The following is a 14,137-nucleotide window of genomic DNA, read 5'->3' on the forward strand; positions in this document are numbered from 1 at the left end:
GTAAGGTCATCTCGTCCTAAAATACATGTTTTATTTCGATTTTGAATGATGTATTTCTTACCATCATAAAAGACCACAAATAGTAGGGGGGACATTTGATATTGTGTCCCCCCTACTATTTTGAGTAGGGGGGACACGTCCCCCCTGTCCCCCCTGGGATTTCCGCCCATGCCCGTGTTTCTGCAAAAGGCACCTTCATATTCATGCAATACTTCAAAAGCAACAACAGTAAAACATTCCGGATTTCTCCAAGTAAAATTACTTCTCTAATTATCCATGACTTCAAAGAAAATATGAGAATAAAATTGACCAATTTATTTCTCTAAATCATTGTTTCTGATGTTTTTTAGGGAGACTGAGTGATTGCCCAAAGTGTGGAAAGGTGCTGATGGAACTCTTTGAAAATATAAAGAATGAGAGAGATCAGGGGAGTGTTTCATCAACATTTTCATCTGACAAGTTGTCAGATCTGACATCTTTCTCTGATGTTGATTGGCTGAGAGGTACTGTTACTATGGTAACTGTCGGATAAAATGGGACTTGTCGGATAAAACGTCCGACAAGTCCTTTCATGAAACGCTCCCCAGGGGAATAGGATGCTGCTAGATTACGCAAAGATTGAGATGCAGAACTGGGGAATGTTTCACGAAGCATTTTGTCAGTGATCCCCCCCCCCAAAAAAAAAAAAAAAATTAGTTCTGAGCCAATCAGATGCAAGGATTTCAGTAGCTTTTAACAAATAGCCATTGAAAAATCACGGATTAATTTGTCCATGAAATGCTCCCTAGATGCCATAATGGTCGTGGTGGATGACACGGTTGACGATCATGTCGATGGTTATGCCGATGATAATAGGATAAACCAATTAGCGACGTTTATTGCGATGATGTTAATGTATGAAGACTCCTGATATTTATGTGGAGGATGACGAAACCTACTATACAGTGCGTCCCACAAAAAAACGAAACCGAGATTTATCGACGATTTGTCATAACTTAATCACAAATACAACAAATGACCTACCATTGTAAAGCTTAGAATCTCCTTTTTCACCTGAAATTACTTACATTATTTCTCATTCACGCATGAGCGAGAAAAAAAATTTGAAGAGGGATTACCAAAATGTCATTTGGCGGGCTGTATCTGGGTTTCAAAAAGAAAACCACATTTTTTTAATGTCAATATCTGCTCTTTAATTTGATACCTCAATTACAGAAAATGGTCAAGAAATAACAAAGGTCTGGTTATTTTAAATAAGGCTTGAATTTCAATAATTTCATAAAATGAAGAGGTTTTACAGGCTAGCGTTCAAACTCTCTCGACACTCCGTTTTGTTGACGATCAGCCATGCATTAAGTCTTTTGTTAACCATGCGATAGCTTCTGTGGGAAACCAGTGAAAACACGTTTAATTATTATTAATGAAATTATGGGAATACAAGCATTGTTTTGAAGGAACATAACTTATTTACTTCTTGACCATTTTTTGTGATTAAGGTATCAAATAAAAGAGCAGATATTGAACTTTTTAGGCATGTGATTTTGTTTTGGAAATTCAGATACCCCCCGCCAAATGAGTTTTTGGTATCCTTTCTTCAAATTGTTTTTGCTCACTCATGCGTGAATGAGGAATAATCTAAGTAATATCAGATGAAAGAGGAGATTTTAAGCTTTACATTGGTAGGTCATTTGTCTTGTATTTGTGATTAAGTTATGATAAATCATCGCTTAATCTCGGTTTCTTTTTTTTTCTGGGACGCACTGTATATAAGAATGATGCTTGTGAATATGTTAGTGGTAATGATGTAATCATGTTGAAGTTGAGGGGGATGATGATGCTGAAGTTGATGATGATGATGATGATGAAGAAGAAGATGATGATGGTAATGATAATGCTGATGTTGATGCCAGTGTTGATTTTTGTGGTAATGCTCATGTTAGTATCATTGATGATGGAAATAGTGATGGTGGTGGCGAGGGTGGAGATGTGTCCGTGATGGTTTTTTATGGTGATGATGGTAATGGCGGTGTTAGTATCAGTGTCTATGATAATAATGAATGTGGTAGTGATAGGAAAGATTCTGCGACTGCTGCTGCTGATGATGAGGAAGATGATGATAATGCTGGCCCTCGTTTTTATGGTGATTATGGAATGAATCGTGATATTAATCATGTTCACGTTAGTTTTGGTTTTAATTATAATGTTGAAAGTGGTGATGAGGAGGAGGATGATGATGATAAAGATTTTATGGTGGGTGAGATGATTATGGCAGGGGGCGCGTATACCGGGGGACTGAGGCCCCCCTTTTTTAATAATCGTGTACAAAACGTAAAATGACCATCAAGATTGTGATTTTCTATTTGTCGATTTGTCCCGCTTTAATTTGGACAATAAAAAAGGAAGAAGATTGTCAATAAAAAATGAAGGTCATTTCGTATACCACGTACGATTTTACCAGAACAAAAAAATAGGTTGTCAATGAAAAATTTAGGTAATTTTGTCCCACGTACGGTTTGACAAGCAAAAAAAAAAGGTCCATTCAAAAAATTGCCTGTGATTCTCAAAGGGGGGGGGGGAGGCACACTTGTGTATGAACGACATATTTACATTAAAAATATTGACTATTACTCTCAAAAAGGGGTAAGATTGGTAAGATTTCAGGTATGGGTTGATAACCATGGTAACACTTTTTTTATTAACCACACAATGAATTAGTTAGAAAATTTGTACTTGACTTGGATAGGCCTATTAATTACCCTCATTATACAGTGCATATAAAAAACGGGACAGTTTTGAAAAGTCTATAAAAAATTTGTTTCAAAATATTATATCTATATTTTGATGTTAATAGATGCTCTGAAATCTTATCTTTAAAATGCAATTTAAAAAAATAAATTTTGTTCATGCTTGCGCCAGAATAGCAGAAATGAGTAATATGCTGATCAGCAGACTTCCTCTTAACCTTTTCATTATCTGTGCCATAATTTTCGAATTATGCTGTCAAATTTTATTTACTTGAATTATTGTTATTTTTTTATTTAAACTTCTTTTACCTTATGAATTTTCCTTCATAAATAAGAAAAGAAGACTTTTTGTCAACCGTATCAAGAAGATTTGCATTATTAAATGGGAAAACTGGTAATTATTCAAATCCTTTTATTATACGAAACAAATCATGTTATGGTACCTTAAAAGACATGAATCCATTTTTCAAGGGGTTATTGATTCCTTGACCAAGTTTAATTATATGCTTGACAGGACAAACAAGAAGGGATTCATATCTTTCAATAGCAATGGTGTATTGAGTCAATTTTGAAGTAGCTAGATATGGCAGATCGGGTAAAATGTATTATAAAGTTATGAGAGAGCGAAGCGAGCACGCAAATATTCCCACTTTTTTATTACAATATCAAATTTTGTGATAGATTTTGACATGATATTCAGAAAATAAAATCATATTCTACTTTCTATCTTTCCTTTTATTTCCTTTCCATTCTTCTTTCTTGGTCATTATTTTTTTTAATTGAGGGGGGGGGGGGAACATCCCCGAGCCCCCGCCCATCTGTATGGCACTGTTCAAAAGGCAACATAACCTTTGTAGCACACAATGAAAGGATTTGAAACAAATACACGCTCTCCCATACTTCGGTTGAAAAAATTTGTTTTTGCTTGAAGAATAAGGAATATTCAAAGCTAAAAGAGAACATATTAAAAAGAAATAACAAACAATTCAAGCAAATAAATATATTTGAAAATGAATTTTGAACGCATAATTTGAAAATTATGGCAATGATAATAAAAAGGTTAAGAGGAAGTCTGCTGATTAGCAAGAAGTCAGATCATCATATTTTTTTATCATTTTATGCCAGTTTGGAGCAAGCCTCCTTTTTAGCTCCAGACAAAAACATTCCGTGTTCGCTCAAGCATGAACGAACTACATTAAAAAAAATAAAATTTGAAAGATAAGACTTCAGAGCACCTATTAACACCAAAATATAGACATAATAATTTGAAACAAAAAAATTATAGACTATTCAAATATGTCCCGTTTTTTTTATACGCACTGTAGTTGTATATGGTCAAGATGATTTTTGTCATTCAAATTATAAACTGAACCATCTCAATGCTGATGATGATATATTCATTTCAAATTATTATTTCAATTAAAAAACAAAGAATATGGTACATTAATCTTCATCTAAAAATTATTTGGGCATGTAAACAAAGAGGGCTACATAATTAAATGTAGTCCTTTAGCTTGTTTCCCCCCGATGGCTACAACAGTTTGCTCCAAAAAGCTTCCTTGTAAAAACCAACATAGCAGTGGGTCCTCACAAACTCCCCTACCCATCGCCAATCAGCTCAGCCCATTATCCATCTCAGCTTTCGGTCAGTGGTCAAACCATAGCTCTATGGTCACTGGCTCCAAATATGAAGCATGTTGACTGAAAGGCACATGCTGAAACAGGGTATCAGCCAACAAAAATCAAGACCGGGAAACTGTTCCGTCTTTGGGTGATCAGATACGCCTTGGTAGTCATGGTAACTGCTATTGTTACAACACCTGTATGTTCTCATTAAGATGCTCATAACCAGGCGACGGTGACTATCATTGGACCTAACACCAAACATGGAGCTATAGCACTATGCACCAAAGAAATGCTTGCATCAATCGTCCATCTCTAGCTCTCTTCATAGGGCAATGATATGTCTGTATGTGTAAACGGACAGGGCCACCGTACCAGGGCCTCGCTCACATTTGCTCTACGGCGGCCGCACGGCGAGTATAAAACAGCCGTTTTAACATTTTTTGTACCAGCTATACATAGGTGGTTTGAATAAAAATGAATAAAACGGCTGTTTTCGACTCGCCGCACGGCAGCCGTAGAGCAAATGTGACCAAGGTATTGCAAGGGATTTGATTGTCCTCGTCTTACGTAACGGTTGCAGCCTCTGTCGCGTGTGCGACCTCAAGCTGAGGACAGACGTGTGTTAACAGACGTGTTTGTATTTGTCCAGAGACTTGCTTGTCAACAGAGTCCAGTTCAGGGTCTGTCCTTGAGTTACATAATATCAAGGTCAGACGTTTAGTCGCGTGCGGCCTTCAACTCGCGAGGACAGGTATCTGTCGTGAGCGACCTCTCTTACCTCAAGCTGAGGACAGGGAAAGGGGCACGTTTATCGTGGAATAATTCCAGGGTCTTGCGTGTCAACAGAGCTCGTCCTTGTGTTATATAACATCAAGGACAATCAATCAGTCGCGTGCGGTCCCCGGATGATGGGATAGGGTAGAAACATACAGATGTATACTAATTATTAGTATATATCTCTATGGGTAGAAACTAACTTCAAGAATGTTTCGCTCAATAGACCAGTTCGTAGTTACATCAGGGACAATTTTGGTCAAATGACCTTTCATTTATTTCATTATGATAGGCAGATTTCAAAGCAGGATATAACACATGCATGCCTTACATAGCAGGATGGAGAAATTGAATTATACCAGGTGACTAGAATAGCACACCATTGAAGACTCCATGAAGGTATTTGTTGCATTTTTACTTTGAATGCATATTATAGCATGTTGTACAATGTACTTGGCAAACTGCAGTGAAATACCAGTCGTGGACGCATCTTTGTTCTTTGTGGATGCAAATGAAAAACACAATTGAAAAGAATATATGAATAATCAAGACACCAAAGTTGGTGCTTATCTCATTAAAGTTTAAACCACCATGCCACTTTAGTACAAATGACCTTTCTCTGATCATGCGCAGAATGGAACTACGAACTGGCTTAACGGCCATGCCGGGGCGCGAACATGTCTATCTCGCTAATGTATATAGATATATACCGGGGAGTTACAACTTCTTGCTTGGGAGTCTGAGATACAAAAGTAAAAAAAACAAACAAAAAAAAACACACACACACGAAACTACAACGAAGTGAAATGAAAGCTTTTACAACATTATTTCTCCCTACACATAAGCTTGGAGCTTGAGTAACAAAGAAAGTCAGAAATTTCGATATACCTCGTGTGTTTGCTGTGTTCGTCGACAGTGTTATTGCTTATGAGAACCCGCCTTGTCGTTACATTGCCGACTAAAGGGCATTAATGTAAACCTAAAAAGTCAGAAAATTAACTGGTGTCCCCGAACAGATCTGATAATGCATTTATGTCGTTGGGCATATTTAAAGAGAACTAAGACGGTATGACACCTTCACGTTTTGTATTGGTTGACGAGCAACCAATCGTGGCGGAGTGCATCGTTAACCATAGAAACGACTTTTCTTATCTCATTTGCATTATACACGGCAACGGAGTTATGGTTTGCCCAAACAGGTGAATAGTAAATAATAACGCCCTCGAGAGGAACCGTCATTTTGGTTGATTGCTCGCGGCACATCAGACGTCGAAAGCAGTTGCGAAAACTTCTGTTCATCTTATTCACACAAACTGTACAAAGACTCATTTTATCATGGTAAGATAATTTCCATCTTAATTGATATTTTTATCCTACCATCATTAATTTACCAAATATTGATATATATCAATAATTTACAAAATATTGCGAAAATGTCAATTAATTACCACTATTGATAATCATCTTTACTTGTAGGCCTACATCTGGTGATTCTTGCGTCTTTATTATTCACCATGTTTACTATGCCATGAAATTATGTTTTTTTAATTTCACCCGATTTCGTAACACTTGTTTTGCAATCTTCCCCTCATTTTCAATAAAATTCCTGATATTCATTTATGGAGAATGATGTATAAATTGCACCTTGAATTTGTGTTTTAATCATAATTAATGAAGCGTTTAATATACATGTACTTTAATCTTCGTTTCACGTTTAAACAAAATTCATTTTATTATTCATTTAAAATTATACTTGATTTATGCCATGAATGACCATTTCAGCCAAATTTGTGCAATATTCATTTAACTTTTCCATAATTCCTACCATGATTCTTTTTTAAATAGGCAGATTTTCCCAAAAATAATTGTAATGATTTGATTCGAATTCTCGAGCCATTTTTGCGATATTCTAAGTAAGAATGATTTCTTGATAAACCCTGTCTCCTATTTACAATCGCGGAAGGGGGAAAACATTCAAAATTCCCCCAACCCTTTCTTACTTGTTTGCTCTAAACCAAATCAGATTCATGATCTCAATGTATTCCTATTTTTAGAAGCAATTGTTTTAAGAAACTTTGATTTTGTCAAAATCATAGAGGATCATTTGCTTTTGGTGAGAGAAACTTTAAAGTGTCGTATGTTGCATGCATTCTTTGAAATGAGATAGCGATACATCTAAACCAAACAGCTCGTTTGATATGAATCTGAACGTCTTTAATGATCCACATACAGACAATAAGCTGGCTAATCAGTAATTGGAGCTTGTTCTGTTGTTTAATACCAATGACAAGCCATTTTAGTCTCAAATTCATGTGCAATTTCAATTGGACTAACAAGATTTCTCATTGAACCGCTGTCACAATCTCTGTCTTGAGTAAAACAGAGACCGTTATAAATGAAGTGAACTCGGAAAATCAGAGCCTGGAAAATCCTGAATTCTATCATTTGAATTCTCAAAATGGCGTATTTCCACAATTGCTATGCACATATTTGCCTATTTGCCAACCTGTCTGTTAGTGCAGTCCAAAGTACAGGAGATATCTCGAAGTAAAAATCACCCCATTCGACGTTATCTCTTGGAAACCGCAAATATTGATTATGATTGTCATGATCCGTGAACTTTGCATGCAACATTCAAATTAAAGCAGTTGATCAATTGGTTCCAAGGGCCCATCACGTGGCAACGGCTATAACATGTCCATGCCAAACACGTGTCAAATTTCTTGCTGAAAATGCTTAGAAACTTGAAATATAAATATATTTATAAGGTCATTCAAGAAAGTCCATATTGACTCAACATAATTCATAAAGTTTACATAATCTATACACAAACATCGGAGAAAAAGAAAATTACTTAAAAAAACATTAACCTTATATAATTATTAATTAGCTGACAGCATTTTGAAAAAGAGATTCACCTGTATGTTTATGAATAGAAAGATATATTACAGTACGCACGTTGTATTGAAGTCATTTATAAGAAGACAAACAATACCTTCTGAGCATGCCATGGGCGGAAATCAGTCCCCAAAGGTAGGGGGGGGGGGGGACCAGGGCCTGAAAAATTTGACAAGCAAAAAAAAAAAGATTTTCACCCAAAATGTAAGATCATTTAGTCCAAAATACATGTATTATTTCGATTATGAAGTGGCGTATTTTTATCCATCATTAAAGACCAGAAATTGTAGGGGGAACATTTGATATCGTGTCCTCCCTACTATGGACGCGTCCCCCTGTCCCCCCTGGGATTTCCGCCCATGCTTCAGAGAATACTGGTAAAACGGTTTGAGAATACTGAGTCGTATTATAACTTGGACATGGATAAATTCATTACTTATCATGCTGACCGTCAGAAATTTATGATAAGGAAAAAAACATACTAAAAAGCAAAATAGATTCTTTCAAATTGATAACTCCTGTTGACTTGAAGTGGGGTTATCTGATAATAGTGGCCATGAAATTTTAAACAACTCATCTTTGATCAAGAAGTGTAAATATCTTCCTTGATTACCCCCATGCTTTATGTGACATCACTATCTACTTATAGCATGCACTCCCATCGTGCCCATAGCAACGGAAACGTGGCATATACACTAAAAGTTTACCTGTGCAACGGCACGTCTTACGACCAGTGTATGAATTGCTGTGAAAGGGTGAATCATATTCTTAAATGACAAATATATATTTCTTTGATATCTTAATCTTTATCTTAAAATCATATTTCCAATCTACGTTGTTTGAAATGTCAGACTGTTTCACCCCACCCCTCTCACAATTATCACTGTACATATATTTTTTTAAGGATACTGTTTAGTTTAGGTTGTGCCGTTGTAGTAGGTGAATAGTCAGATGGTTGTGCTGACAACAGTGGAGCATTTCACGAAACAACTAGTCAGAGTTTTTTCACTGTTTGTTATAAGCTACTGAAATCATAGCATGTGATTGGCGCAGTGCAAAAAAGTAATTGAAATATATGACTAATTGTTTCATGAAATACTCTCCATGCTGATCCCTTGACAGATACATCAACCCAACTAAACTTCCTATTAGTGACAACTTTGAGACCTTCAAATCCGAACTAAAGACCCATCTTTTCCAGCAACTTTTTGAATAATTTGTGACATCTTGGGGAGCTGGCGCCTTTGAATGATTTTTACAGATATGGCGCTATACAGGCTGTTCATCATCATCATCATCATCATCATCATCATCATCATCATCATCATCATCATCACCATCACCATCATTATCATAAACACCACCATCATCATCACCATCATCATCATCATCATCATCACCACCACCACCGTCATCAGCAGCAGCAGCAGCATCATCATCACCATCATCACCATCACCATCATCACCATCATCATCATCACCATCATCACCATGTGCAGAAGGGAGGGGTGGGCGGTTGCCAATAATAAATTACTTGCCCCTTCCCTAATTGCCAAGAAAAATTCTAAAATTTCAGTAAAAAAAAAGCATAAACGCCGACACGATAAGCTCGATCGATTTGCTCTTTCGTTTACATATATGTCAGGTATGTTGTTCCATGTTACGTTATCCCATGCAATTATAAATGTTCGCTAGTTTCCAGCTTTAATAATCTTCTTTTCATGAAGTCACCTTCAAATTAGAACATAATTGGATTTGGAATAATCCACATTCCACATAACCCCCTTTCCTTAATTTTTTTTCAGCGTGAATGTATCTCTATCCACGTCGGCCAAGCCGGAGTCCAGATGGGCAACGCCTGCTGGGAATTGTACTGCCTTGAGCACGGCATCCAGCCTGACGGTCAGATGCCCTCAGACAAGACCATCGGAGGTGGTGATGACTCCTTCAACACCTTCTTCAGTGAGACTGGAGCTGGCAAGCACGTCCCCCGAGCAGTGTTCGTCGATCTCGAGCCGACCGTAGTTGGTAAGGTTACTTCCAAGGATTCATTTATGATAAGCTCCTAAACACGTCAAAGGCAGATTCGTTTGATGTAAAATATGCTGAAGTATGATATTGACCAACTTAACTTAATATATTGGGTGAACATACTTTTGAACAATGAGATCGAAGATAATTTATTTCTCCACAAACATGTCCAAACAAGGCGATTGTGGAGCGTTGTGGCCGAGTGGATTAGTCTCCGGACTTTGAAACAGAGGGTCGTGGGTTCGAATCCCAGCCATTGCGTAGTTTCCTTCAGCAATAAATTAATCCACATTGTGCTGCACCCAACCCAGGTGAGGTGAATGGGTACCTGGCAGGAATTTATTCCTTGAAATGCACCGAGCACTGGAAGGCTACTTGAGCTACAGCCAGGGTAATAATATCCAAGTCCTTTGGAAGCGCATAGAGACGTTATTCATAATGTGTTATGCGCTATACAAGAACTGACTATTATTATTATTATTATTATTACAATAATGAGAACACCTTTATAATATGATGTAATTTCAGATGAAGTTCGCACTGGTACCTACCGTCAGCTCTTTCACCCTGAGCAGCTGATCACTGGGAAAGAGGATGCTGCCAACAACTACGCCCGTGGTCACTACACCGTCGGAAAGGAACTGATCGATATTGTCCTCGACAGGATCAGGAAGCTGGCTGACCAGTGCACAGGTCTCCAGGGATTCCTCATCTTCCACAGCTTCGGTGGTGGCACCGGTTCTGGCTTTACCTCCCTGTTGATGGAACGGCTCTCCGTCGACTATGGAAAGAAGTCCAAGCTCGAGTTTGCCATCTATCCCGCTCCCCAGATCTCCACGGCTGTTGTCGAACCCTACAACTCAATCCTGACCACCCATACCACCCTCGAGCACTCCGACTGCGCCTTCATGGTCGACAACGAGGCCATCTACGATATCTGCAGACGAAACCTTGATATCGAGCGACCTACCTACACTAACTTGAACCGTCTCATCGGCCAGATCGTCTCCTCCATCACTGCTTCTCTGAGGTTCGATGGCGCCCTCAACGTCGATCTTACTGAGTTTCAGACCAACTTAGTGCCCTATCCCCGTATCCATTTCCCACTTGCCACGTATTCACCAGTCATCTCTGCAGAAAAGGCCTACCACGAGCAGCTGACCGTTTCCGAGATCACTAACTCTTGCTTTGAGCCTGCCAACCAGATGGTAAAGTGTGACCCTCGTCACGGCAAATACATGGCCTGCTGTCTCCTGTACCGTGGTGACGTCGTCCCAAAGGACGTCAACGCCGCCATCGCTACTATCAAGACCAAACGTACCATCCAGTTCGTTGACTGGTGTCCAACTGGGTTCAAGGTCGGTATCAACTATCAGCCACCCACCGTCGTCCCTGGTGGTGATCTTGCCAAGGTTCAACGTGCCGTCTGCATGTTGAGCAACACCACCGCCATCGCCGAGGCTTGGGCCCGCCTCGACCACAAGTTCGATCTGATGTACGCCAAGCGTGCTTTCGTCCATTGGTACGTCGGAGAGGGTATGGAGGAAGGAGAGTTCTCCGAGGCTCGTGAAGATTTGGCTGCTCTCGAGAAAGACTACGAAGAAGTCGGCGTTGATTCCGTCGACGCAGAGGCAGAGGAGGAGGAAGCTGATGAATATTAGAAGTTGCACTATCTGGTTGCATTGTAAAGATTTCCAGCGGGGGGTGGTTGAGGCGGTGTTCCGAAACAATGTTTACATATTAAATCACTTATTCATAGCTCACTGTATCCCCTTCGGTTTATCCATTCTTCGTATCAAGCAATTTACAAAAATTAAATGTTCAAAGATTGTTTGTCCTCGCTTTCTATTTACATTTACATTCAGGTTATAATAATTTGTTCAGCCTCCAAAAATCATAACTATTCCTGTCCGATGGATTTCCTTCTTCAGCTGTTTAGTAAATTAAAAGGCAAACATAGTACATATCACCACCAGCGTAATGCTATCACATTATCATGATCATTATGTTTGACGGCCATGATCATGATGACAATTTGTCCTAATCAATTACCACTTTTTGAAGCTCATGGATTTCCAGCTGTAATCATCAGTGATTTTGTATTAGCCAACCATTTATAAGAGTAGGTTACAACAAGCAATAAGTGCAAAGGTTGTGCAATATTTCATTTTGTTTTTAACTTTCTCCCCCACGATAAATTTTTAAGCAACAATGCGAGCTACATTATTTTGCCAAACAGGCCCATATTATCGGAGACATATGAAATTAAGCCATAAACGTTTGTCCCTTTACCACCCTGTCAGTGTTTAAGTGACTTTACGTTAATTGACGGGAAAGTTCATGAGATCTTAAAATACTACAAGTATAATAGAATCAAGCCGAACATAAAATTACATATATAAATATTGCCTTTACGCAAGATGACCTCTGATTGCGGTGCCTGAATAACACCATTGAAACGCAGGAGATGGAGAACAGTATCGTTATCGCATGCAAAGAACGGGGGGGGGGGGGGGCGTTTCATCAATATTTTCGTCCGACAAGTTGTCAGATCTGACAACTTTCCTGGATTCTGATTGGTTGAGAAGGACTGTTACTATAGTAACTGTCGGAAAAAAATAGGACTTGTCGGATAAAACGTCCGACAAGTCCTTTCATGAAACGCTCCCCTGGAGTTCCACTTGGTTCAATTCCATTAAGTATTTATTATTCTCGGGACCCCACCTTAACGTCACTTCCCTTTTGACTTGTGGGCCACTCTCCGGGAGGGGGGGGGGTGGCACTCGGAAAGGGTAGGGGTGTGTGGCCTCAAACTCTGAAACCACACCCATAAGAACGGTAGTTGCTTATGGAAGGAGGGGCTTAAGAACTAACAAGTTAGGCGTATTAGGTGGACCTCTGCACATGGGGGTGCTTGGGAACTGACTCATGAAATGAGGAGTTTAAGAACGGGGGAGAACGGGTTGGTCAATGAAAAAAAAAAGGTTAAACGATATGCTTATGAACGGCTGGCAAAGTCGTGAAAAGGGGCTCTTAAGGGTTGCACATACCCATATACTGTCATTATGTGCGAGCGCCCCCCTCCCCTCCCCCGACTACTCAATTCATCATGTTCACGGCCGTTTGAATATTATTATGTGCAAGCTAGTATGAAGTCATTATAGGATTCTCGTATGTTAATCGCCACTTTGAATTTCATCTTTTTATTCTGAATGCTAAACCTTGAATTGTTAATGTTTCGTGTATAATGAAAAATCTAAATAAACCTTGAGAACTTTCCTTTATCGTCTGTGTACTTGAACGATTATGACGCCCTCTCGCAACAATAATATGACATCCAAACCATATTATTATTTTAAGAAATTCTATAAATATATAACTAGTAGCCGATTGGTTAGCTGGTGTGCCCTTTTTTACGAACAATCATTTAGCACGCGCGATATTTAATTTCTCTATTTGTATTGAAGTGTTATTCCTCGAAGATGTTTAATCTTGTAGGACCTACTAATGTAATAGGTGGATGGGTGACTAATCTATATTAATAATTATGTCATATAATCGTCACCAATGGTTTAACGTCGTATGGACCGCCTTTGCCGACGACGTCCTACTTACGAAAGCGACTGGCGCGTATAATCTGGAGAGATTGAAGAGCGCCATCATATTCAACAACAACAACAACAACCAGCATGAGTCGTGTGATTTATTAAATATGTTTGTATCAATATGAGCTATATTAAAAGGGAAAAGAGAAAAAAGGGGAGGTAGACAGAGAGGAAGAGGGGGGGGGAATAACTAGGGATATCGAGATGAGAGGGGAAGAAGAGAGAGAGAGAGAAATAGAGTTTAAAAAAAGGGGGAAAAATAGCATGAAGAGGGAAGGAGGATTAGGGGGGTGGGAGGGGGAAAGAGTGAGATGTATAGTATAACGAAAGCAAGGGTAGATGTCTTTCTACTTAAATCGGAATCAGAAAAATTGGAAGAAAAAAAAATCTTTGAATGACATATCACCAGTCGTTTTCATTAGCATGATTGGTTTAGCTGCAATATAAATGTATGTGAGA

The 14,137-nt window shown here is 38.7% G+C and overlaps 1 protein-coding gene across 1 annotated transcript; it reads left to right on the top strand.

The window, feature by feature from the left end:
* The first annotated feature begins 5,877 nt into the window (after positions 1-5,877).
* On the top strand, positions 5,878-13,357 carry LOC129258844 (tubulin alpha-1 chain-like). Its single transcript, XM_054897083.2, has 3 exons — positions 5,878-6,482; positions 9,848-10,070; positions 10,602-13,357. Exons 1-3 carry the CDS (start codon positions 6,480-6,482, stop codon positions 11,732-11,734), a joined length of 1,359 nt encoding a protein of 452 aa, XP_054753058.1. The 5' UTR covers positions 5,878-6,479; the 3' UTR covers positions 11,735-13,357.
* The last annotated feature ends 780 nt before the right edge of the window (positions 13,358-14,137 follow it).

The sequence above is a fragment of the Lytechinus pictus genome, chromosome 4 (assembly GCF_037042905.1).
Source record: "Lytechinus pictus isolate F3 Inbred chromosome 4, Lp3.0, whole genome shotgun sequence".
NCBI lineage: Eukaryota > Metazoa > Echinodermata > Echinoidea > Temnopleuroida > Toxopneustidae > Lytechinus > Lytechinus pictus.